This window comes from Tursiops truncatus, chromosome 10, assembly GCF_011762595.2.
Source record: "Tursiops truncatus isolate mTurTru1 chromosome 10, mTurTru1.mat.Y, whole genome shotgun sequence".
Lineage (NCBI taxonomy): Eukaryota > Metazoa > Chordata > Mammalia > Artiodactyla > Delphinidae > Tursiops > Tursiops truncatus.
In genome coordinates, this window is record NC_047043.1 from 21,912,585 (window position 1) to 21,939,810 (window position 27,226).

At 40.0% G+C, this 27,226-nt stretch overlaps 1 protein-coding gene and 1 pseudogene across 4 annotated transcripts in view; one reads left to right on the top strand and one right to left on the bottom strand.

Annotated features, from left to right (window-relative positions):
* Nucleotides 1-1,336: 1,336 nt before the first annotated feature.
* On the top strand, nt 1,337-3,510 carry LOC117313717 (zinc finger protein with KRAB and SCAN domains 4-like; annotated as a pseudogene).
* Nucleotides 3,511-3,857: 347 nt separating this feature from the next.
* The window catches only part of ZSCAN12 (zinc finger and SCAN domain containing 12), a 37,616-nt gene continuing 14,247 nt past the window's right edge, over nt 3,858-27,226 (bottom strand). For 2 of the 4 annotated variants that reach the window (XM_073810490.1, XM_004315534.4), the window contains exons 3-4: nt 25,158-25,302; nt 18,461-23,681 (exon numbers count right to left, since the gene is read on the bottom strand). In XM_073810490.1, coding sequence (XP_073666591.1) covers nt 22,393-23,681; nt 25,158-25,302 — 1,434 coding nt within the window. In that variant the 3' untranslated portion in view covers nt 18,461-22,392. Of the gene's footprint in view, nt 5,653-11,355; nt 15,656-18,460; nt 23,682-25,157; nt 25,303-27,226 lie in introns of those variants that run through there. The other 2 variants (XM_073810491.1, XM_033863592.2) reach the window with 2 other exon arrangements.

Sequence of the window (27,226 nt, forward strand, 5' to 3'; positions counted from 1 at the left end):
CTGGACAAGAGCCTGGATTTTGGAGTCAGACTGCCTCGTTCAACTCCTGCCTTATTCCTGCCACTTATTTGCTGTGTGACTTTTGGCCAGCATCTTAACCTCTCTGTGCCTCATTTTACTGCTTTGTAAAATGGGGCTAATGATATCACCAGGAATCACATTAAACAAATTTGTGATAAATTTATATATGCTTTTTTATTGGTGCACTAAATAATAAGACCTAGGGACAGGCCTAATAACTGGCAATTTCAAAGTTGCTCTAAGCACGAATGACTCTGACAATATTTGCCTGGTGGTAATGTAATGTGATGTGAAAACATCTGCAGCTTCTATTGCTGACGAAGTCTGGGATATGCTTATTCCATATTGTGGTTTTTGCTCCCATTTATAGTGGAAGGAAATGCTAAACTTCTCCTGGAGGCTAGTAAAAATTAAAATAGTTTTTTCCATCCAGGTTCATGGACCACTTGGAAAGGAGCCCATGGATCACAGAAAATGGGTTGATTTTACTGGCATCTTCTTGCCTGTATTATGAGATTGTTTCCTCTTCGCATTATTTTGTGTCCTTGTGAATGTTCCTTCAGAGGATGTGTAGCCAGAGCCTTCTAACCAGTGACCAAAAGACCAAGGTCACCAAAAGACCACTGGGATCTATTGCACCCTGTAACACTGAGAAGTGATTTCAAGTCTCTTAGCTTCAGGCTCTTCATTCCTTACAGAGGATGTGGGGAATTCTGAGTTGCACATGAGAAAGTAAAACTTGAAAACTGTAATTTAACTATAAATGTCTGGACAGAAGCCTGCATTTAACAGGGACACATGTGCAGGGTCCTGTGTTAGGTAATTTCACATAATGTGATCTTATTTGCTGGTCCCCCAAATCCTGTAAGCTAGAAAATATTATCCTCATTGTTTTCAGTAAGAAAAGATATTAGTATTCTATGAACTTAGCACCAATTCTCAAAGAGTTTTCATAAAAGCACACATATATGTAATGAGGGAGCACAGAGTAATGGTTAAGAGCATGGGCTCTGGACTCACTCTTCCTGAGCTCCCATCCTAAGCATTGCCACTTATTAGCTGGGTGACCTCGGGCAAACTTCCTAAACTCTCTGTCCCTCAGTTTCCCCATCAGTGAAATGGGTTAATAATAGTCCCAACCTTAAGGTGGTTGTTGTCTATATTAAATGAGTTAATTGTTTTAATGCTCTTGGAAATAGTGCCAGGCACATAGAAAGTGCTATAGAAGTGTTTGATAAATAAATGAAAATGAAAATAAATGAATAACTTCTAGGTCCTAGGTGGTAGCCAGGGGCAAGAATTGCTCTGCTGCAAGATGGCACTGTTGACACCATCCTGGGGTTCACAAAGCAGCCAGTTCCAGCTGATGAAGGCTCTACTCAAGCATGAATCTTTGGCCCCTATTGTTTTAGGGGCCGCTGAAAATGGAAGATGTGGCCCTGACTCTTTCCCCTGAACGGACACAGCTGGATTCAGCTCAGGTGAACTTCTACAGAGCTGAAAAGCAAGAGAACTGTGGCAGCCTGACCTCCTTGGGTAAGACTGATGGGCACTGATTTCTCATAAGGTTTCTTGACTGCCTTTGTGAATTAGAACCTACCAGGCTGTTAGAAGCCATCGAACCCCCTTATGTTTGGATCAGAATCACCATTTCTAAACTCTGCTACTGACCAGTTCCTTAACCCTTCTGATCTTGCCTTCTCCTCTGCCCTGTAGTAAGGTTAAGTGGGATGAAGTACTTACAACCTCTAGTACAGGTCCAGCTCATAGTAGATGCTCAGTAAATGCTGATTTCTTCCCCTTCCCTTCCTGTTGCTAGCCTTGATGGTAGAGGAGAGCTGAGGGGGTATCTTCAGGAAGTGGGCCATGGGACCATAGAGTGAGAGCTAGAAGGGACCCAGAGATTGACTGCAGAGCCTGGCCTTAGAGATAAGCACGTGGTGCAGAGGTGCACAAGATTGCAGGGGTGGCACTCCAACTCAGATCTCCTAGTGTTGAAGGTTGAAGCCAGTTTTGTTTGGGGATCCTGCCATTACCTGGAATAATAGGAGAGATGGCTGCCCTTGTCATTGTTTGGTGATCAATTTTTGAGTCCCCACTTCCCCTGTTTTCTTACTAAATGCTTCAGAAGTTCTTTCACTTGCCTTACTTACTGTTGCCTTCTGTGCAACCCTTTTAGTATTTAATCCTAGGTGCACGAGCCTGCCTTACTGTCCTTAGAACTTAGAGCCACTGCATATATCCCTAGCACAGTCCTCACAACCTTGCCAGTTTGTATCGTTCATCCGATGGACCCATTCCCATCCTTGTCTCCTTCCTCCCCAGTACTCTGTTCTCCCTCTAATTTTCATCCTTATTTTTGTACTTAACTCCTCATCCTTGCCATGTATAGACCTCTATAATTCTTGCCTCCCTGGGACTCATCACAAAGCTTTCCCCTGTGGCAGGACATAATTGACAGTTGCTAGTCATTTGTTATTTCAGGTGGTGAGATATGGACTAAGATCAGGGACCCGCCTCCAGATTAGGACCATCCAGAACAGGAGGCTGGGCAGATGCCATGCCACCTGGGTGAAGACACTGCCCAGACTTCTACATGTGCAGAAGCTGGTGCACAGGAGGGCAGGTTACAAAGAAAGCAGGAAAATGCCTCTGGGAGGAGGTGGCACTATTGCCATGAATGTGGGAAGACTTTTGCTCAGAGTTCAGGCCTGACTAAGCACAGGAGAATCCACACTGGGGAGAAACCCTATGAATGTGAGGAGTGTGGCAAGACCTTCATCGGGAGCTCTGCCCTCATCATTCATCAGAGAGTCCACACTGGGGAGAAACCATATGAGTGTGAGGAATGTGGCAAAGTCTTCAGTCACAGTTCAAACCTTATCAAACACCAGAGAACTCACACCGGGGAGAAGCCCTACGAGTGTGATGACTGCGGGAAAACCTTTAGCCAGAGCTGCAGCCTCCTTGAACATCGCAAGATCCACACTGGGGAGAAGCCATACCAGTGCAATGTGTGCGGCAAAGCCTTTAGGCGCAATTCACATCTCCTGAGACATCAGAGGATCCACGGCGATAAAAACGTTCAGAATCCTGACTGTGGAGAGACCTGGGAGAGTCAGGGGAGGATGGAAAGCCAGTGGGAAAATGTTGAGGCTCCCGTGTCTTATAAATGTAATGAGTGTGAGAGAAGTTTCACTAGGAATAGAAGCCTTATTGAGCACCAAAAAATCCACACTGGTGAGAAACCCTGTCAGCGTGATACATGCGGAAAAGGCTTCACCCGAACTTCATACCTTATTCAACATCAGAGAAGCCACGTTGGGAAAAAAAATTCTGTCTCCATGACCCATGTCTTATATGCCAGAGTTGGTGCTCACTCCTCGTTGAACTGAAGCCACCCTGGAGCCCTTGCTGACTAGAAAATTGTGAGCTGGGCTTTATTTACTCCCACACGTCATCAGGTGTTTGTTAGAAAATAGAGACTGGCTGAGGTGAATTATCTTGTACATTCTAGGTGATTGAAAATTTTTTTTGCTTGCTAGGAGGCTATGGGAGAGTTGTCTGGAAGAGTTCGGCCCTGAAATGATTTGTTCTGACCTACTGAACTTAAAAGGGCTCCCAAACTGGCTAATTAATTACCCTCAGCCAGCACTTTATGATGAGTAGAAGGCTGTGATTTGGGGGCTGCTGTGCTGACTATTCATCTTGCTTATAATGAAACCTCCATGGTTTGTCAGATTCATGAACTCTTATACACCCATCCCCACCCCCACACATATACACTGTACCAGTGAGATTACCTTCATAGCTCTGAAAATCTGATGTCTAGATTTCTGAAAAATTTGTCACCAAAACCATTTGTGCTTGTGCCTAATTTTGAGGTACTAGGTTCTGAGTTAGTGGTAGTGCATGTCTTGTCAAGCACACAGGAAGGGCAGAGTAGGGTTACAGTAGGGTTACTGCGACAGAAGGAATCCAATTTCTTTACAGCCTAGGAATTCTAATATGAATGCCTGAAACAGCTTCTTTATCATTAAATCAATGTGAATATATGTCAACCATCGAATTACATTCTTTTATTAATGTTTCCCTGACACTAATTTTGCTACTTTTGAAGGAGAAAATTGTTCCTATGCAGGCAGTGTGAAAATCAGTTATCACATCAGGATAAAATAATAGATTCTCTAAAGCTCAGCATCATGGTTCTCACCTTTTAGTTCTCTTGGGCCTGACCAAGTGCTCTCTAAAGCTCCTGGCACTATCCTGCCCACAAACTTTCTCCCTCCCCCCAACTGTATCATAGACTACATCAAGACTTATACTTACTAAGTTCAAACTTTCTCTGGGTCAGTGGATTCACACCAGATATTTACAACAAGTATCACTTATGGTTTCAAAACTCCATTTTTAGTGTTGACCATCTTGGTCTTCTTATATATTGAATCCCAAACAAGCTGTGTGGTACCTCTTCCTCCATTATTCATGATGAGAACTTTAAGCATTAAGTTAACTCCTCAGGCTATCTACTTTTCTTTAAACACACTTTGTAAACCATCTTTTTTTTCTTCCTGATAGTCAAAATTGCAGTCTTACGAATTCAAGTGACAAAAGTTTTTTTAGTCAGCATTATGCAAGTATATATTATGTATATTTCAAATGGAATTGCTTTTAAAAAAGTATTTCAGGATGACTACTTTCCTGCAAACTTTATTTGTTAGTGTATCACTTCTCTTTATTACAGAAACATGCTTTTGCTTTTGCATCTACTCACACTTCTCACTTGGCTTCTGGCACAAGCAATCTCTTCCCTATTTACAATATCATTCTAAGACTATTTACAATATCATTTACAAAATTTACAATATCATTCTAAGACTCAGGAATTCATATAGCAAGGTTTTCTGGCCACTTTTCACAATTAATGGTTTCACCATTGTGATATATTCTCTCTTGCTTATCCAAAATCCTTTGCAGATCTAAGTCCCTGTTTTTATGCCAGTTTCCAAGCCTTGGTACTTCAGTTTTCAGGGGACACAAATCTAACAAATCATTATGTAAATTATTTGTATTACAGTAGTAAACAATATAGTTATTTATTTTGTTTAAGTGAATTCTTAAACCAATAAAAATCTACTGTATGATTTCTGAACTTCCTGAACATACTCATAGTAGTCTGGGTCCTTCAGACAAACAGAACCTATAGGATGTACATGTAAAGAGACTTATTACAAGAAATTGACTCACCTGATTATGGAGGTTGAGAAGTCTCAAGATCTGCAGTTGGCAAGCTGGAGACCCAGGGAAGCTGATGGCGTAGCTCCAGTCCAAAAGCCAGTAGGCTTGAGAACCAAGAAGAGCCAATGATGTTTCAGGTCAAGTCTGAAGGCAGGAAAAGACAAGTCTGAAGGCAGTTCAATGAAGTTAGGCAGGAGGAGTTCCCTATTACTCCAGAGAGGATCAGCCTTTCTTGTTCTATTCAGGTCTTCACCTGATTGGATGAGGACCATCCACATTAGGGAGAGTGATCTGCTTTACGAAGTCGACCAATTCAAATGTTAATCTCATCCCCAAACACCTTCACAGACACACCCAGAAAAATGTTTGACCAAATATCTGGGTATCCACCTCCTAGAGAAATGGAAATAAAAACAAAAATAAACAAATGGGACCTAATGAAACTTAAAAGCTTTTGCACAGTAAAGGAAACCATAAACAAGACCAAAAGACAACCCTCAGAATGGCAGAAAATATTTGCAAATGAAGCAACTGACAAAGGATTAATCTCCAAAATTTACAAGCAGCTCATGCAGCTCAAAATCAAAAAAACAAAAACCCAATCCAAAAATGGGCAGAAGACCTAAATAGACATTTCTCCGAAGAAGATATACAGATTGCCAACAAACACATGAAAGAATGCTCAACATCATTAATCATTAGAGGAAATACAAATCAAAACTACAATGAGCTATCATCTCACACAGGTCAGAATGGCCATCATCAAAATTTCTACAAACAATAAATGCTGGAGAGGGCGTGGAGAAAAAGGAACCCTCATACACTGTTGGTGGGAATGTAAATTGATACAGCCGCTATGGAGAACAGTATGGAGGTTCCTTAAAAAACTAAAATAGAACTACCATATGATCCAGCAATCCCACTACCGGACATATACCCTGAGAAAACCATAATTCAAAAAGAGTCATGTACCACAATGTTCATTGCAGCTCTATTTACAATAGCCAGGACATGGAAGCAACCGAAATGTCCATCAACAGATGAATGGATAAAGAAGATGTGGCACATATATACAATGGAATATTACTCAGCCATAAAAAGAAACGAAATTGGGCTTCCCTGGTGGCGCAGTGGTTGAGAGTCCGCCTGCCGATGCAGGGGACACGGGTTCGTGCCCCGGTCTGGGAAGATCCCACATGCCGCAGAGAGGCTAGGCCCGTGAGCCATGGCCGCTGAGCCTGCGCGTCCGGAGCCTGTGCTCCGCAACGGGAGAGGCCACAACAGTGAGAGGCCTGCGTAACCCAAAAAAAAAAAAAAAAAGAAAAAAAAGAAACGAAACTGAGTTATTTGTAGTGAGGTGGATGGACCTAGAGACTGTCATACAGAGTGAAGTAAGTCAGAAAGAGAAAAACAAATACTGTATGCTAACACATATATATGGAATTTTAAAAAAATGGTCATGAAGAACCTAGGGGCAAGATGGGAATAAAGATGCAGACCTACTAGAGAATGGACTTGAGGATAGGAGGAGGGGGAAGGGTAAGCTGGGATGAAGTGAGAGAGTTGCATGGACATATATACACTACCAAACGTAAAATATATAGCTAGTGGGAAGCAGCCGCATAGCACAGGGAGATCAGCTTAGTGCTTTGTGGCCACCTAGAGGGGTGGGATAGTGAGGGTGGGAGGGGGGGAGATGCAAGAGGGCAGAGATATGGGAACATATGTATATGCATAGCTGATTCACTTTGTTATAAAGCAGAAACTAACACACCATTGTAAAGCAATTATACTCCAATAAAAACGTTTAAAAACATTACAGTAAAAGTTGTGAAAAAAAAAGTTGTGATATTTTTCAATGAAAAAAAAATATCTGGGTATCCTGTGGCTCAGTCAAGTTGACACAAAATTAACCATCACAATACTGTAGTTTCAGGTACTAGCTAAGTATTACAACTCTTAACCATGCTCCCCCACTGTTGATCTCTAGTTCTTACAAGTGACAGTAGGAGCCTAGGAAATAATGTTTGTAGCCTCCTTACCCTGCTTACAGATCGGGATAAAGAAGGGCTGGTATGAGGCTGAGTGACAAGAGATAATGACTGGCTTACTACTGTATCCTCAGCACCTAGCAGAGTTCCTGATGAATGAATGATTCTGAAGATTTGTTGATTCTACTTGCTCTTTCACTGCAACATAAAATCCCCCCGGCACCTACTGCTTGAGACCAAAGTGTTCACATACCTATTTCCAGAAATAACAGTTTTTCTGTTGTAACAGAAAAGAGTCTCTGAGACTCAATAGCATATGCTACCTGCTGATGAATGTTTAGGAGTTAAGTCCCTGAAGGTAGGATTGAATCCAGCTCTCTAATGCCTTAGTTATTAAAAGTTTGTTTCTTGAGGCTGAGTAGACGGCCACTGAAAAACGGAAGTCAGTGCAAATCTACGCTTACTGGTGTGGAGCTGATCCTCTGTGCCTCCTGATCTCTTCCCAACCTCAGTTACTTTAAGGAAAAAAGGGTTCCCAATGCTCTAGCCATCTCTGTAGGATGGACTCCACATTACTCCCTGAGCTCCCAGTCAAGCAGACAGACAATACTCTCCTGGTAGTTGGTGTTGTAACCCTTGAAGTGTCTGTATTACACTTCTTTCTCCACATTTTTGTTTAAAAAAAAAGTGTCTAAATTCAACTGATGGAATTTAAGAAAATGTACAATGAAGAGAAAAAAGTTAAAGTAACCTTGGGAGTGAGGGTGACTGGGAGGTGATATGGGGGCATGAAATGGTGAATGACACAGTGCCTCCATTTTTAGGTACTCTTCAGTAAAATGTCTGTTCATGAGTTTTGCCCATAGCTAATTGAATTGTTTGTTGTTTAACCGTTGCGATTAGGTGAGTTCTTTTTATATTCTAGATACAAGTCCTCTGTCAGATATATGGTATAAAAATATTTCCCCCATCTGTAGCTTGTCTTTTAATCCTCCTAATAGAGTCTGTCACAGATCAAAAGTTTTAAATTTTGATGAAGACAAAATTATTAGTTTTTCCTTTAATGAATCATGCTTTTGATGTCAGTTCTCAGAATCTTTGCCTAACTCTAGGTCCTGATGATTTCCTCTTATGTTTTCTTTGAAGTTTTAAGTTATGTCTTATGTTTTAGCCCCATGATCTGTTTTCAGCTGATTTTTGTATAAGGTGTGTGGTTTAGGCTGAGTTGTTTTTCTTTTTGTTTTTTGCCTATCAGAGTAATCTTAGCAACCTGAAAAGAGTTGGAAGAGTGGCATGGACTTATATATACTACCAAATGTAAAATAGATAGCTAGTGGGAAACAGCCGCATAGCACAGGGAGATCAGATAGGTGCTTTGTGACCACCTAGAGGGGTGGGACCTAGGGGGGTGGGATAGGGAGGGTGGGAGGGAGATGCAAGAGGGAGGAGATATGGGGATATATGTTTATGTATAGCTCATTCACTTTGTTATAAAGCAGAAACTAACACACCATTGTAAAGCAATTATACTCCAATAAAGATGTTAAAAAAAAAGAGTTGGAAAATATAACCCATCTATTTTCTGGAAGAAATTGTGTAAAATTGTTGATAATCCTGCCTCTAATGTTTGGTAGAATTCTCCAGTGAAGCCCTCTAGACCTGAAGATCTGGGAACTTTTAAATTATGAATTCAATTTCTTTAATGGCTAAAGGACTATTCAGATTATCTATTTCATCTTGGTTGGATTTTGGTTGCTTGCACTTTTTAAAGAATTGGTCCATTTCTTCTAAGTAGTCAAAGTTATGATTATAAGTGCAAAATTGTTCATTGTCTGCGCTTACAAAGCTTTTAATAAATGCAGGATCTGTAGTAATATCCCCAGTTCATTCCTGTTACTAGTGATTTGTATCTTTTCTCTTTTTATCTTGTCGGTTTTACTAAAGGTTTATGTTTTATTGGAAAATTTTTTGAAGAAACAGCTTTGTTTCATTAACTTTTTTCTATTGTTTTCCTATTTTCAATCTCATTGATTTCTGCTATTATCTTTATTATTTTCTTTTTTCTGATGTCTTGGGTTTATCTTGCTCTTGATCTTTAGTTTCTTGAGGCAGGAACTTCAATGATTGATTTCAGACTATTCCACTTTTCTAATATAAGCATTTAGTGCTATAATTTTCCCCATCAGCATTTCTTTAGCTGTGTCTCACATACTGTGATAGTTGTATTTATTTTCCTTCAATCTATGTATTAAAAAAAATTCCTTTGAGACTTCCTCCTTAACCTGGGCATTATTTAGAAACGCTTTCCTTAGTTTCCGAATATTTGGAGATTTTTCTCTTTAGTTTGGTTTCATTGTGATCAGAGAATATACTCTGTATGATTTCAATTACATAAACAGCATTTTCTGCCACTGCTAGCCATATGGTTATTTCCTATGTATCCTATACTTTTTTTTTTTAATTTAGCGGTCCTTTCTTTCCTGTAGCCCTAGAAGACTCTCTTTGCCAGCAAACTGGCACTTGCTTCCTTCTGGATGCACTTCTGGGTCCATTGTAGGATTGCAGGAAGGCCTCCAAACTCCGTTGCTCTTGAGAAGTTTGAAGGACCCTAGGCCACACAGACTGAATGGACTTCTTCTCTAAGCTGGACTTCCCTTTCCTTGCTGAAGGAGACACTCTGTACCCCCTATCTGGCAATGTCCAGTATTGATTGTTATGGCCATGGACTCAATTCCCTTTATCTGTAAAATTCTGACACTTCATATGTGGCTGGTTGCTGACATTACCGGACTTTTACATCTATAGCATCTAGGGACAGGTAATTTGTATTTGTTAAATAAGGTACTGCTTTACCCCTATTGGCCTGACATTCAACTGTCGTACCTTTGACTGATTAAAAAATGGGCAGAGGAGCTGTGTAGCCATTTTTCCAAAGAAAACATAATATAAATGGCCAATAGGTACATGAAAAGATGCTCAACATCACTAATTATTAGGGAAATGCAAATCAAAAGCACAATGAGCTATCACGTCATGCCTGTTAGGATGGCTGTCATTATTATCTTTTAAATAAATTTATTTATCTATTTTTGGCTGCATTAGGTCTTCATTGCTGTACGCGGGCTTTCTTTAGTTGCGTCGAGCAGGGGCTACTCTTCGCTGTGGCGTGCAGGCTGCTCATTGCGGTGCTTCTCTTGTTGCGGAGCACGGGCTCCAGTAGTTGTGGCACGCGGGCTCTAGAGTGCAGGCTCAGTAGTTGTGGCGCAAGGGCTTAGCTGCCCTGCGGCACGTGGGATCTTCCCAGACCAGGGATCGAACCCATGTCCCGTGCATTGGCAGGCGGATTCTTACCACTGCACCACTAGGGAAGCCCCAGGATGGCTATTACTAAAGAGACAAGAAATAACAAGTGTTGGCAAGGATGTGGAGAAAAGGGAGCCCTTGTGCTCTGTCGGTGGGAATGTAAATTGGTGCAGCCCCTATGGAAGAGAGTATGAAGACTCCTCAAAATATTAACAGAACCACCATATGATCCAGCTATCCCACTTCTGGTTATTTACCCAAAGAATATGAAAACACTAATTTGAAAAGATATATGCACCCCTACGTTCATTGTAGCATTTATTTAGTCAAGATATGGAAACAACCTAAGAGCTCAACAGATGAATGGATAAGGAAGATGTGGTATATATCTACATGATAGACTACAACTCAGCTATTGAAAAAGATGAAATCTTGTCATTTGTAATATGCTAAGTGAAATAAGCCAGATGGAAAAAGACAAATATCATATGATTTCACTCATCTGTGAAATATAAAAAATGAAGAAACCCCCAAAACACAAAATAAATGAACAAACCAAACCAAACAAAATCAAACATGTAAATATGGAGAACAGAATAGTGGTTACCAGAGGGGAAGGGGCTGACAAGAGGGTGAAATGGGTAAAGGGGATCAACAATATGGTGATGGATGGAAACTAAATTTTTGGTGGTGAGCATGCTGTAGGGTATACAGAAGTAGAAACATAATGTTGTAATCATGAAACATACAATGTTATAAACCAATGTTACCTTAACCAAAAAAAAACCCAAAACCTGTCATGTTCAATCATATACTTGTGCAGTTTACTGTGTATCAATTTCCCTCAATAAAACTGTTTAAAAAGTCATAACAGATTATACTGCAGATTTTAGGCAAATAACTTGAAAGTCTAGACAAAATGGAGAGTTTTATAAACAAATAATAGATTATCAAAATTGACCCCCATTATAAATAGCCTAAATAGACCATTTTTGTAGAAGAAATAGAAAAAAGTTACCATGGAACTATCCCACAAAAAAGTACCCAGCCCAGATGGTTTCACGTCAGAATTCAACTTTCAAAAACCAGATAATTTCAATGCTTTACAAATTGTTCTAGAACATTAAAAAATAAAAACTTAGCCCTTTTTATGATGCAAGTAAAATCAAAACCTGAACCTGAAAAATACAGAAAATTACAGACCAGTTTTACATAAATATTGAATAAAAATGTACTAAATAAAATATTAGCAAGTAGAACCCATAAACACATTAAGAAAACACCATGCCTAAGTGAAATTTATTCCAGGAATGCAAGATTGGCTCAATGTCAGGAAAGCCTGTCATGTAATACAAGAAAATAACAAAATTAAGGGAAAAAAATAATGTCGTTTCTATGGATGCTGAAAAACCCTTTTATAGAACAGAATCCATCTTTTAAAATAGTGACCGTAATGCCTATTCAGAAAATTTAGGCATATACAGCAGATATAAACTCCTAATTGTGAAATAATCATTGCAAAGTTTTGAAATCTGTGGTTCCTATAGTGACCTACTATAAAATCCATAAGCCTCATTTTCATAGAGATTGGGCTACACTGCCAATTTGCTGAATTGGAGCTTCTAAAGGATTCTTCTAAAGAATTCTTTCCTCTTTTAGCCTGTAGGTTTTAGAACTGAAAAGAATAATAAACAAATTACTTAAAGTATTAGCCTTCAGGATATTACGTGTTATCTATAAGGGAAAATACCTCTATTATTATCTGTCAATAAGCTATATGTGAAATATCTTTTTTAAAATAAATTTATTTATTATTTATTTATCTTGGCTGCGTTGGGTCTTTTGTTGCTGTGCACGGGCTTTCTCTAGTTGTGGTGAGCGGAGGCTACTCTTCGTTGCAGTGCACGGGCTTCTCATTGCGATGGCTTCTCTTGTTGCGGAGCACGGGCTCTAGGCACACGGGCTTCAGTAGTTGTGGCACACGGGCTCTAGAGCACAGGCTCAGTAGTTGTGGTGCCCGGGCTTAGCTGCTCCGCAGTATGTGGGATCATCCCGGACCAGGGCTCGAACCCATGTCCCCTGCATTGGCAGGCGGATTCTTAACCACTGCGCCATCAGGGAAGCCCTCTTTTTCTATCTTTAAAAAAACAAAAACAAAAACAAAAAAAACCAAATCTGGGAAATATATACTCTGTGAATGACACCTATATGGCCTTCTGTTGTGAGAACACAGAGGCAGTGCCAAATTTAGGAAAGCAGCCAACGTCCAACAATTCAGTGATGTGGTTCCTTTCATTATGTTTACTGAAACTTTAATAATGTCATTTTTGTGCCCTGATGTACTCATACAAGCCTATTTAGCCCATAAAAATAATATATATATGTGTATATATATATAGTTACAATAAACAGTAAACAATATTGTTTACACTTGAATGAATTTAAGATATGAGATTAGAGTGGGCATGGGAAAATAACATGTCCCCAGTAAAGAGATAATCATCTCAGAGATAGTGTCACAAGTCCAGGGATGCAGGTAAACAACTTAATTTCAAAAGTCCTGGTTGCTTATGTTTACAGACTCCTTTGAGAAGCAAAAAGAACTTCTGACTTTTCCATTTCTTGACTTGAGACATTCATTGAATGTTTTTAGTGGCTACAATGGGAAATTTAAGATATCCATTCCCCATACATCTTGCCCATTTACATTAATTATATTAATTTTCCAATATCATGGAGACTATTGTTGAGGCTTGATGTCTGTCCATACAACTTCCCACAATATTCTCATTTAAAAGAGCCTCCCTAATATGGACTCACTGCTGTTTACTAAGGCCCAACCTCTATCTGAAGACTTTTCCATACTCATCACACTGTCAGTTTTTCTTTAGTGTGATTTCTCCAATGCTGAATAATGCTGGTGATCCCGTGGAAAACATTTCCACGTTCATCACGTTTGTAAGATCTATCTCCTATGTGGATTCTCTAGTGCAGTCAGTCCTGACTTCTGGGTGAAGGCCTTCCTTCCTACTCCCTTCACATACGGTTCTATAAGGTTTCCACGCTGAATAAAGGCATCCTTAGAGTCATCACATTTTATGCAGTCTCTTGCTCGTGTGGATTTTCTGATATCAAATAAGGCTGCTTTGGCTGATGTCAAATACAACCTTCCCACATTCCTTATACTGATAGCATTTTCCCCTGTGATGGATTTCCTAGTGGGAAAGGAGGGACCCACTGTAAACAAAAGCTTTTCCAAAAGTGTTGCTCTCAGAGACATTCTCTTTGGTATGTACTTCCTAATGCTGAATAATGACTCATCCGTAACTAAAGCTTTTACTAACTTACTGCATTGATGCTGTAATTCTACAGATTCCCCCCACATGATTTAGCATCTTCAGAAATTTTTTTGTGTTGGAGACAAGTCCTTATTTTCATTCTCAGTAACACCATCTAAAAAAAATGCACAGACAATGCAAATGTCAGTTGTCTCTTCCGCTGAGATCATGAGACTTATGATGAGAAAGAGCGATAAAAATAAAACCCAGTTTTATCTAAAGTGCATGCCTTTTCAGTATCCCTAAACTACCAATTCAATTTTGAAAAGCACGCAAGAAGGCATGTGAAGTTCCAGTTTGAGAAGAGACAGCTGGCCCGTCAGAAAGAGACTGGAAGAGCATACAGAATTCTCTCACAAAATGTGACAAAGAATCAGAAAGGTATAATCAAAAAAGTTAAGAAGAGATCAGTTTGAATCTGGAGGTGAAAAAAAGGGAATATCATGAAACCAAGAGAAATTTTAATTTGCTAAAGGGTAGTTAAAAGTACCATTTACACCAAATGAATGTACCTAGGCCACTAGTATAGACAAAATGCTCCATAAATGTTTGTTAAATGGATCAACAAACAATGGCACATAATAAAAGTTAACTTGAAACAACAGGCAGATCAGTTTCAAAATGCATACTATTTTGATGTGGGGAAATCAGTAAACTGGAAAAATAACAGTAGGGAAAATAATTTTTTCAGTTAATATGCAGGATTAAAAGATAAGAAAAACATTTTGAAGCTAAAGGAGTTGAATAAGTCAAAACAATAACAAAACAAAACACAGACACCTCCCAAATATTACCCAGAGTTTCTACCTAAAGAATTGGGCAAAGAGACTAGTAGGGGCAAGGTTTCCAGGGAAAGGACACTAACAAGAGTTCTAAAAACCTTCTTTTCAAGGATGTCTTCTTTCTCTGCAGACATTCTTTCTCATCTGCTTTCCATTTCATAAGGCAATAACGTGAGAGTTAAACTAAGATAGGGTCTTAATAGACTGGACCTGACACCTCTTGATTCCAGGGTGCTATCTTGCCATAAGCATACCTTGTTCTATCTGGGCCCTAAAAGCAATGGGATGAAGATGGTCTTGGAAAATTGAATTTGAAGCTGTCCTTCAGTAAAAACACCCAAATAACAAAAAAACCCCAATATAGGCAGAGAAGGTTTCAGAGGTGTACACGAATACCTGGCGGAATTAAAGCCCATGAGGGAGATACTGGGTTATGGCTCCAGAGACATCTGGTGGATCCTAAAGTTGTTTTGCTGCTTTCTGTTCTATTCCTGAAGCCTTTCACTAGTCAAGCCATAAATGATCCTCCCAACCCTTCCCACCTGATGGCTTGTCCTTCAAGCTGTCTCTTCAACCTCTCTAGCATAACTGATGCCTCTTCTCTACGTTCTGAATGATATTATCCTCCTTAGGTCTGCAGCTCTACAGGCAGAGGTCAGGACCTGCTTCAGCGCCTGCTCCTTGGTCTGTATTTCTGGTCTCAGCATCTGTGGGGAGAGCTCCCCGAGTCTTCTGACAGCCCTGTGAGGTCCAAATATCTCTTTCCTGGTAGCAACAACTTAAAGTTGGAAGAAAGATTTTGTTTTGCCAGTCTGATTCTTGGTCCCAGGCACAGCCCTCTCCCTCTACCATCAGTCACTATTAGAGATCTTTCCTGCAAGAAGACTGCCATTCTGGAATAAGCGAGCTCAGGAGAAGATTCACTCCAGCTTGGGGTTCACACTGATTTTTCAGAAGTATATCCTTGTAGCTAGTCTTCTTCCTGAGGCATAGAACAACACTGTTAACAGAAACTCTGAATTTTATTTAGCTCTTACCCAAGAACTCACTTACCTGACAACGCACTGAAATAAAAAAGGAAATCTGTCAGAAAGCTAAAAAAATTAGAAGACAGAGTGGGAGTGACTGCAAATTGTTAGTAAACACTATCTGCTATAATCTCTTACTTCCTAGTTTAAGTTAATAAAGCTTGAGAGAAAGACCATGACCCTCCTCCCTTTGGTTCTCCCCTTCTAAGAATCCCAAATGGTAAAGAACATTAGAGATCAGAAAATAATGGCTAATATTTATTGAAAATTGACTGTGAATTTACTCATCTAAGCAGATTTTATCATTCCACTGACAGATCAATGATACTGAAGCACAGAGGGATTAAGTAATTAGCTAAAAGTCAAACAAGTGGATTCTATGTCGTTCCTTGTGTTCCGACTTATTCTAGGGAGTCATGAGTGGGATCATCTCAAAGGAACCCAACTTTCCTTTTACCAAATTGGGATTCCAGACCTTCCTCTTTTTCTCAACAGCCCCAATAACCTAAGACAACTCAGGACTTGGAAGCCATCTTTAACTTTCGCCTGCAACTCAATTCGTCCGACTGAACTTCACCGGAGTCCCTAAAGGGCCGAATCACACACTGAGTCGAAGCCGGAGTCCACGAACCCTCTAGCACCACCACTTACGACCCAAAAGCCAAAAGAACTCGCAGTTCTAGGCCTGCGGCTGTCAACAATACCTCACCCTCAGGTCTCCTCTAGGAATCTGGAGGTTCTCTCCTCTCTGTGGTTGCCTGGCAGCATCCCCGCCCCTGCTGAGTAGCGCAGGCTCGGGCAGCTAGGTCAGGTAACTCCAAGGGCCTGCGCTCTGAGGCTGGGGCACGGCAGACTCCGCCCAGGGTCCGCATCCCCCCCGCCCCCCCCCCCCCCCACCGTGCGCAGAACTTCAGAAGAGCAACTCAAGACAAAAAGGGAAACTCCTTAGCTGCTAATTATCTTTAACAGGGGTGGATACAAAAGATAGGAAAATCTTTCCTTGCCAGTTTAGGCGATGTTTATCTCCTGCCAGCCACTGTTCATTAGTTCCCAAGGTAAGAAAGTAAAAGTAGACCTGAGCGGGAGCTTTAATCCCAGCGGCAACAACGCAGCAGTCCTGGGAAAAATGCAGCGTAGTTACAGGTAATTTCTGGCCTGGGGCTGGAGCATCTAGAGGCAACGGCATTTGAGAAAGCTCATTGAGAGAGCCCACGGCAATAGAACAATAGCAAACGGCTATAATGCACTTAGGTGCTAACCACTGTTCTAAGCACTTTATATAACCCCCCCATTTATCCTTATAACAATTACCCTCCCTAGGTCTGCAGCTCCCCAGGCAGAAGTAGGTACTATTATCGATATTTTACATTATGAGGAAATGAGATTAAGTCGCTTGCTCAAAGTCATTGAGCTAGAGTTTGGCTACAGCAAGCTGAAGAGTTCCTAAATTTCCTCCTCCTTTATCAGGGATGAAATAGTGATATACCTACTCTTAAATATTTCACTTAAGTAGGCTGAGCTGAGACGCTAGATCAAAAAGTAAGATACGCATATCAAGCTTAGACAGGAATAATGACGATCTGCATAAATCAGAGGTGACAAATGGCCTCCTCTTAGGAATCCTCGGGACACCCAGGACCAGGCCATTTGGGCTTAAGAAGATGATTGGTAAAGCAAACATATATTCCCCAAAGATCACCTTGAACTGTGATGGGTGAAAACTCTGGGCGCCTTGACTGATGGGTTTTCAGACCTGGAAAAGGTCTTTCATAAGTGTGGGGAAAGAATCAACTGTTTACAAGAAATCAAGGGATAAACGCTGGCTCTCAATAATGATCTCACAATGTGGGCTAGGGAGCTAAGCAACTGAGAAGTTTCAGACACTTATCGTGGTTGGCTTTGTCAAAATCAAATTATATGTATATAAAAGTATATGTATAAAGTAAAAATTAAAAACATATTTTATATAAAATATATCCATACCTACTTTTTATATACAAATATGGTATAAAAATACTATGTATAAGAAATAAGGTGCAAGAACTCCTTACCAGTTATACCCAGAAACGTCGGAAGGAGAGAGGACCCAAAGAAATTCTAATAAAATGATGAACTGCTGGAGGGGCTTTAAAATGTAAAATTTTCAGTGTGAAAGGTTCAAAGTTGAGAAAGTTCAATTAAAGTTATCAAAATGATTATCCCTATATTAAACAAACACTTGTTGCTCAAATAAATTCTGTGCTTGTGGAGTCAGGAGGGGCATCTGAAAGAACTATTTTATATAATATATACTTATCTATGGTACTAGCTACAAATATAAAAACTTTCAAAAACCCTCATCAAAGGTATATCCATAGTGAGTTACTGGATAGATCCACAATGGGGACATCTCTCTAATCTTTATATTAGTCAGATATCCCTTATTCTGTCAGAATAATGCAGAGAATAATGGTTCTAAGCTAGGAATGTGATCCTTTCCTATAAAGAGCTCATCTTTAAAGCGAAATGTCTCCCGCAGACACCCTCATTGTGCAGGCAACAAGAATTAGGGCTGATATTTATGCTGGCCCAAACTTCATCCAAGATTTAGTATGCAAGAGGATGGGGATATTATTACCTTTGGTGTTTGGACCCAGGACTCTGTAGAGTTTCTTAAGTATTTTCCAGAATACTGATAGGAATTGAAATTTTTCTACAGGTAATAACTCAAAGCACTGAATACCACTGCAACATGCAGTTCGTTCATCTGAAATAAACAGAGGAAGAGTGGGCTCTGAAACTGCTTAGTTCGTATCTTGGTCCCACCACATACTAACTTTGTGACCTCAAGCAGCTTTATTGATTTGTTTCCCCAGCTAAAAATGAAACAATGTGAGTAAAGCATTTACTAATGTCTGGCCCTTAGTAAGCAGTTAACAATTACATAATACTGTTAATAAATCCTTTCCTCTACTCCTAAAGATTGCCAATAATAAGACTTTGACTGTTAACAATTTTATAATCACTGGATATTAACAAAAGAGGCTACTTCTGTTCTGAGTATAGGAGTGCAGAGCTTTTCTAAGTGCTTCTATCTGATTGCTCCATCCTCACCATGCCCCATGGTGAGGATTCCTCCATCCTCACCATGCCCATGAGATTTCTCAATCCCAGAGCCCTGCTCAGCACCCTTGTTTTTTTGTTTGCTTTTGTTTTTTTTCAAAAGGGGCCCATCTTCCTTCCCTTCACAGTCCCTTTCTATTACACTCTCTGGAATCCTTTTGTGATTGTCAGGTTACTTTTTCATCCAAAGCCCATGTTTAAGCTCATTTTACTTTTCACTGCTTTAGAAATTTGATTCTCCCCCAACCTCTCCAGGTGCTTTTTGCCTTAAATGCTCAATATTTTGTTTACCTTCAATCAATCAGAAAACAGAGGCTAGTCAATCTTATTCTCATCCTTAATGTTATTTCTAAGCTGCTGCTTCATGATTCATTTGAGTTTTATACCAGTTGTTCTACCTGGCTATTGTATTACTGGCTGCCATTACTTCTCTTGTGGACTTGCTTCACTTTCATACTCTTTTCTTTCCATCCTGCCTCCTGTTATTGATGACTTAAAAATCCACATAGATGAACTGCTTCAAGGGACCCTGATTTCCTAGGTACTGTCATTGTCACACCACATCTTTTATAAAGATGTACTCCTGACTTCATCTCAAGGCATTTTCTGTTCACCGCACTCCCCAATTCCATATCTAACACGTCATGTCCTCCACTTGCCCCTCAGGACCTTCAACTTCGCTGCGTGGCCAATTTAGTTCCAGATAGTAACCTTATATCTTCTCCTTTTCTAGGACTAGTTTGACCCCCTTTGATGCCCACCTGGAAACCCCATGCCACTCTGCCCTTTTTTTTGGTTCTACAACTGTATTTAAGCACAAGAAACCACCAGAACAAAACCCCATTTATTTTTGAATAAGTTATGAACTGTATTCTTCTACGTAATAGGCATATTCTATTGTTCTGGGTCTTTGTTTATGGTTCCTTTATAATATTACTTAAGAGAGTTATAGGCAAATGAAGGAACCTGTGTGCACTGAGAGAACATGTTAAGCAGAGGCTGAACTGGAGAGACTGCAAGTAACAGCATGGAGAGTAGACAGCAAGTTTAAAATAAGGATTACATTCCATCGAGCAGTCAGATTAAAGAGAGAGGCTCTGACATTATGAGGAGCAATTTCAGTTTGGAAAACATGCTTGTGAAATCAGATTAGATGACAAGTATGGACAGCATCAGTTTGGTAAAGAGATGTTCTCATGAAGGCTCTTGTTACTAAGTCAAGTCCCCTCCAAAGAGACGAATTTACATGAGAGAAATTTGAGACAGGGAAACCTTGGGTAGAGAATAGGCCTCATATACTTACAGCTACAGAGCTCTCAGGGCTCAGTTCTAGGATCCTTGTTCATTTCCCAGACATAAAAAAAATTAGGTTTCCAATCCTAGCTGCCTCAATGCCTGGTGCACAACTCCAGTGTTGGTCTTATGAAAAAGCCTAAGCAGTCCTCAACTTGTGAATGAGTTGTTTTTTAAATGTTCATTTGCTTTCCTATGTTGTGAACTCAGAAAGTTTTCCCACAGTCAACGTAAATCTAATCCCAAAAGCCAATGTGACACATAATATGCCTAAGTTATAGCACTAACACCATTATCATTTTCATGGGAAAATGTGCTCACAATTACAATTTAGAAAGCTAGGAACATATATATTTCTATAGGACTAGGGACTCTACTAGTTCCAAGCCAGTGATATTCCTATGTCCTATATAAGGATTACGGACAGAGGGGCAAGAGACTAGGGCACTAGGGAAATGGGGGTAGAGTATATTATAGGAGTAGAGAGACGGGATAAAGACAGGGCTCAGCAGAAAGGTAGTTAGGAATAGTTAAAGAATGGTGATTACCCTTCTTTTTCCTCTCCTTCCTCTTTAGTCACTATCCTACCACTTCAAACCCACTGACCAGCTAGAGGTGAAGGGAGATGAGGGGACTGAAGTTGTGTGGGGTGAGGTGGGAAGGCAGTCCTAGAAATTGTGGAGTTTGCTGCAGCAACGCAGAAAGGGAAATAAAAGGATATCTCAGTAGAGATCAAATATGACTTCTGTAAATAAAAAGATAAACACACCAGGAGCTGTGTGTACTTCTTTGTGGTTTGCCTGCTATCCACTACAATGATCATCACAGGTTCTCATCAAAAACAGAATTGTTTACTCAGTAATATATGGGTAATGTCAACCAGTTTTTGGTTGATTTGTTGTTTTCTGAAGCCCCAAGGCAAAGAATCACTAATCTTTGGCTCTTTTATGTGCTCAAGAAGGTATACAAACCAAAAAATTATAAGCCAGTTCTCTCAAGAAATTATTAGGGGATTCAGAACACAATGGTCACTACAGAGGTGGGAAAAAAGGGAAGCGTAAAACAGGGAAGAACACCAGCACCCCGCCCCTAAAACACACATACACACAAGCCTTGCACTCAGAAGAACCTTGGGAGCCTTGGAATATAGGTCAGTCTTTTTTGAAACATTTAAATTTGAAGGGACAGAAAGGCCATCTTGAAGACCTAGTTTTTAGGCATGATGGTGGTCTAATTCCCTGTTCATTGTAAAGACCTGGTGGCTCATGTCCCCTAAAGGGCTTTCCTCATGCTAAAAATCTGCAGCGGCCTGTGTTCACGCTTCCTCACTTCACTGGCAACCACGAAGGTAGCAGTGATTCAGCACAACGTTTCTCAAAATTTAGAGTACATCAGGTGACTGTGGAGCTATAAAAATGAAGATTCTCAATCCCCATCTCAGACCTAATGAAGCACAGTATCTGTGACTGGGACTCAGGTATGTTAAACAAGCTCCACAGGCGATTCTGATGTTCACTGATGTTGAGGAATCTCTAGTGTAACGAACAGGACTTGAAGTCACAAAACTGCACTTACGCTGCTGGTCTTTTCCTTTGTGTGATATTGTAGCTATGTCACCATCTCCATAAGCAAGAGTATCCTCATTTTTAAAATGGAGAATAATTTTAATTTACAGAAACATTTTAGGAATTCAATGAGAAAAGTGCTTTGTAAGTGTCAAAGTATTAGGTGAAATTATTGGCATTCTAACCCTCCCAGAGTCTGTCCTCAAGCTGTTTCCAACATAGTGCCATCAACTGCCCAGTCTGAATGAACTCTACTTTAGGCTGGCTAGTCTTGTCATTGATGCTTCCAAACTACATGCACTCTGCTTACATTTGTTCTACCCTAAATGTTTTCTCCCCTTTGCCTTCCAAATATCCCCATCAAAACTTTATCTTAAATAAAGTCTTTCCTGATCACTTCAGGTAACAGTGATCTGTCCTTCAGAATTTATAGCTTGCCAAGTGCCACTTAATTCTACACTACTTTGAGCATCAATTCTATTGTCCTATGGTCTTGACTAAACAGTAGACCTTATATATCCCAAACTAGGTTGTAAACTCTTTGAGAAAAGGAATCTGGTGTTATGCTCCTTGTTCTCCACAGCACCTAATGAAATGGGCAGCAGAGTGTATTTTTTATGAAATATCCGAAGTTACCTTATAGCAATAGTGACTAACATTTTGTCCTAAATCATCTCAAAGCTAGTATTTCTCTCCAGCCTGCACTCTGTGAGACAGCTTCCCTGCAGTCTTCACACAGAACCAGAGTTTTCTGCTTTGTGGGTAGTCTGATGTTGAGTAAGAGCTGAGTTCTGCCTAAACGACTCCCCACACTCTTTACATTTATAGGGACCACCTCTATTATGGATTCTCTGGTGTTTACTAAGATCTGACCTCTGTCTGAAGGCTTTGCCACATTCGTCACATTGGTAGGGTTTCTCCCCAGTGTGGATTCTCTGATGCTGAATGAGACTGGTGATTCCTCGGAAGGCATTCCCACACTCATCGCATTTGTAGGGCCTCTCTCCGGTGTGGATTCTCTGATGTTCCGTGAGGACTGATCTTTGAGTGAAAGCCTTTCCACACTTATCACATTTATAGGGTCTCTCTCCAGTGTGAATTCGTTGATGTTCTATAAGACTTGTCCTCTGAATAAAGGCTTTTCCACATACATCACATTTGTAGGGTTTCTCCCCAGTGTGGATTCTCTGATGCTGAATAAGGCCACTCTGACTGAAGGACTTCCCACATTCCTTACACTGATAGCATTTTTCTTTGTGGTGGATCTCCTGATGGGAAACAAGGGAGGAGTTATAAACAAAGGCCTTTCCACACTCGCTGCACTCATAGGGCTTTGCCCCAGTATGGACTCCTTGATGCTGGGTAAGAATTGAACGCCGACTAAAACTTTTATTACACTGAGTACAATGATAAGGTTTGTCTCTTGTGTGGATTTTGAGATGGTGAAAGAGACCTGCTTTCTGGCTAAAGGCTTTGCCACATTCATTACAGTGGTAGTGTTTCTCTCCTGTGTGAAGTCTCTGATGTTGATTAAGAGCTGACCACCGGCCAAAGGCTTTGCCACACTCATTACATTTATATGGTTTCTCTCCCGTGTGTATTATTTTGTGTCGAATAAGCACAGTTCTCCCACGGAAAGTTTTTCCACATTCTTCGCATTTGTAGGGCCTGTCTCCAGTATGGATCCTCTGATGTTCTACGAAGCATGAGTGTTGACTAAAAGCTCTTCCACAGTCATCACATTCATAAGGCTTTTCTCCTGGACAGACTCTCTGGTGTTCAGAAAGGTCTGAGTTCTCAGTCAAACTTACTCCATTTTCATCACATGTATGTTGTTTATCTTCCCTGGAGTATCCAGAAGGCTCTCCTATTTTTTCTTCAGGTTCATAAGTTTTTTCATACCTAGCTGACTGAGACATTTCATTTTCAAATTTGCTAGATATATTCCCATATGGTTTCATTTCTTCAGAAACTTCTTGCTTTAAATTCCTATACTCATTTCCAGTCTCAACATCTGAAACTAAAAATGGATCATAAATGTTAACTAGTTTCTTGTGATAGCAAATAGCAACTTCACTAGGCAACATAAACTTATTCAAGTGAAAAATTACATAAGAACCTAGAGTTCCTGCATGACTATAAAATGGCACTAGAATATACGACAGACTAATAAACAAAGCATTCCAAAAACTGTTAAGGAAAAAAGCAATAACCCAATAGAAAACTTGGCAAAGAAAAAAACTGATGGTTTCCAGGAAAGGAAATACAATAGTTCTTAAACACAAGAAAAGATGCTCCACCTCACAATAAGAGAAAAGCAAATTTAAACAATATTGAGTATAATTTTCACCCATCAGATTTGCCAATAGCTTGATATAACACTATGTTCACAACATGGATATCATACATTGCCAGTGAGAGTGTAAACTGACCCAAACTTTACAGAGGGCAAGTTGACAATATATATAAACATTACAACTATATATATAAAACCTTTGACCTAGTAATTCCACACAGAAGAATTTATGCTACAGATATACTCACACATACAGTTATTTACCACAGCACTATTTGTTACAGTAAAAGAGCGGGGCCAACTTAAGTGTCATCAGCAGGGGAAGTTAATTGCATGATATATCCATACATTTTAATATTAAACACCTGTTAAGAAATAAAAAATGCAAGCTTCTACAATCTCAGTGATAAAGAGGGGAAAATATATTTGAATATGAAAAACATACATATATGATTAAAAAATCTCTAGAAGGACACACAAGAAACTAGTAACAGTGACAACCTATTTCAGAATAGGGGTAAGGAGACCAAATGGCTAGGGAAATTGAGTGGAATGAAAACTTTTCACTGGGTAACTTTAAATTATTATTTTTTGGACCATGTGAATTTTCACCTATTTAAAAAATTAAATGAAAAAAAAAATAGAGGAAATAGAAATAAGGAAGGTACTGAGTCTTTCACCCCTTCACTAACTTTGAACATTCTACCTCATTTGCTTTATTACTCCTTCTCTTTATAAGAATAATACACACACACACACACACACACACACACACACACACACATATATTTTTTCTTTCCCTGCACCATCTGAGAGTTAGCTGCAGACATCATGGAGCAAAGGTTTATTTAAGTGAAGGAGGCAGGAGATAGTCGAATTGGAAGATAATGGTACTGTCTGCTAGGATTAAGGCTAAAAATAGCAGGGAGGTCAGTACAGAGGAAAATAACTGTCAGAAGAACTAAACTAAGTGATTTCAAATAAAATACAGCCAGAATTTAAAAAATATTAATATAAAGAGAAAAAAAGAGCTGTAGAGTGACAAACCAGGCTGCCTGAGGTCTACACATGAGCCGTCAGATTTCTAGAGAGACTTTCCTGACTTTAATGATCAGAAACAGCACAAAGTACAAAAAAGCCCCAGTGCCCTGTGTTAGCCCCATCTTCCCCTTCCTCCCAAGGTGGGTCTTTCTTCTTTACCTTGCTTCTTCTGGGCTTCAAGTTCTGGAGATTCACACTTTAGCTGGGCTTTCACAGACGGGAGGGACATTCTGGGTTCTTGTTCTGTTCTTAGAGCTACCATCTCCTGCAAGAACATTTCCTGTTCCTCAGTGTGGACTGAGACCTGAGGTAGATGAGATATAACTGAGATACTCACTCTGATAACATTAAACAGAACAGTATACTATTCATGGCAGTGGCACCCAGCTCTCTGAAACTTGAAATAAACTTCTTTCCAGATATCAGCTTACCATAATCCTACTCATTCTTCAAGGCCAACATAAATGTCACCTCCTCTGAGAAACCTTCCCTTCCCCAGCTGGAAGTAATTTCCCCTATTTTTAACAGTTAAAGAATGTTGACTGTGCCCCCTTTTACTTCTTTGTCTATGCTCAAAGAAATGGATAAATGAAAGAGAAAAAAAAAAAAAAGAGAGAAGGAAAAGAAGGTAAAAAGAGGCAGAAAGGAGGGGAAAAGAACTTAGGGGGAAATAAACCGGAAGTGAGAAAGAAGGAAAGGAAAGGGGAAAAGTAAAGGGAGAAAGTAAAAGTGAAAGTAAAGAAAGGAAGGGAAAAAAGGAAAAGGAGAGAAATCTCTTCCATATTTACCCCAAAAGCTGTTCCTAATAGACTCTGCTCTTCTGAGGTCCCCACCCCACTTCTTTCTGGGAGATGATCTTATTTTCTATTTATCTAAGATCACAATCATCTCAAAAAATCATCTCCCCTTCACTTTATCTAGCTCCACTCTCATACTCTTCTCCTTCCCTTGTATCTTAAAGGAAGATGTCTTTTCTTTTTCAAGGCTTGTATCTACTTTTGCCTTCAATCTCATCCTTTTCCGCTTCCCTTTGACCCCTGCTCCTTCAATTAACTCATTTACTCAGCAATTTCAGCCACTCTGTAGCTTCCACTACTCCACGGGCCCATTTCCTCTTGCATTTAAAAGTAATAGGCTCCCCCAGCATGGTATTATAAAAAGCAGGGATCTGGAATCACTCTAGTTACTTACTCTGATCCTTAGTTTAGTAGCTCTGTCACCATGGGCTAGAAATTACTCTGAGATTATGACACCATGCCATGTAAAGCACTTCGCACAAGGACTTGGCATATGACAGGCCCTCAAGTTACTTCCCCATCCCCTTCAATGGCTAAATTTTGTAAATAGAAATCACCATACACTGGTTCTATTTCCCTGACATAGTTTCATTTTGTAATCTCTCCCTCAGAATGAGAGCCAAAATCAGCAGGTACTATCTCAGATGTACAGAAAAAGCTGTTTTGATACTTCAAATTTTGGGGAGGGGAAAGCAAAAAAAGGCCAGTATAGTGAACTGTGCCTTCTGTCCCTGGATCTTCAGTTAGGCCTCATAAATCAAGCTGTAAACTCCACTAGCTACTCTCAGCAGCCCTCAAGGGAAAGGACTGGTTGGCAATACAAACTCAACATGACTAAAACCAAATTACTTTTGCCTGCACCTGAAAATCCCATTCTTTCTTTTGGTTCTCTTCCTACCTTCCCGGCCACTCCCCAGTTTCCACTGCTGGTTACTCCCCTGATGATCCCTTTGTGTCTCATGGCTTTAAATACCACCCATATTCTGGCAAGTCCCAATTTTATATTTCTAGCACAGATTTCCCCCCACTGAATTCCAACTTTTTATATCCAGTTGCTTGCTCAAACTTTCCACTTGGATTCTAGTAAGAATCTCAAAATTTACACATCCAAAACCTAACTCTTGATTCCTTTTACCATCTCAGTGAATGACAAACCCATTCTACCTGATGTTCAGACTAAAACCCTTGGCATAATCTTTAACTCACGTTCTCTCACATCCCGCCACCTATACAGAAACAAATCCTCTCAAGCTCTACCTTCAAAAGGTATCCAGAATCCAATCACATCTCACCACTTCCACTGCTACTATCCTAGTCCAGGCCACCAGCATCTCTTGCCTGGATTATTGCTTATAGCCACAGCCTCCTAAACTGGTTTCCCTGCTTCTAACTTTGTCCCCTATGCCTCCCCTAGTCCCACCATGAGCCCCA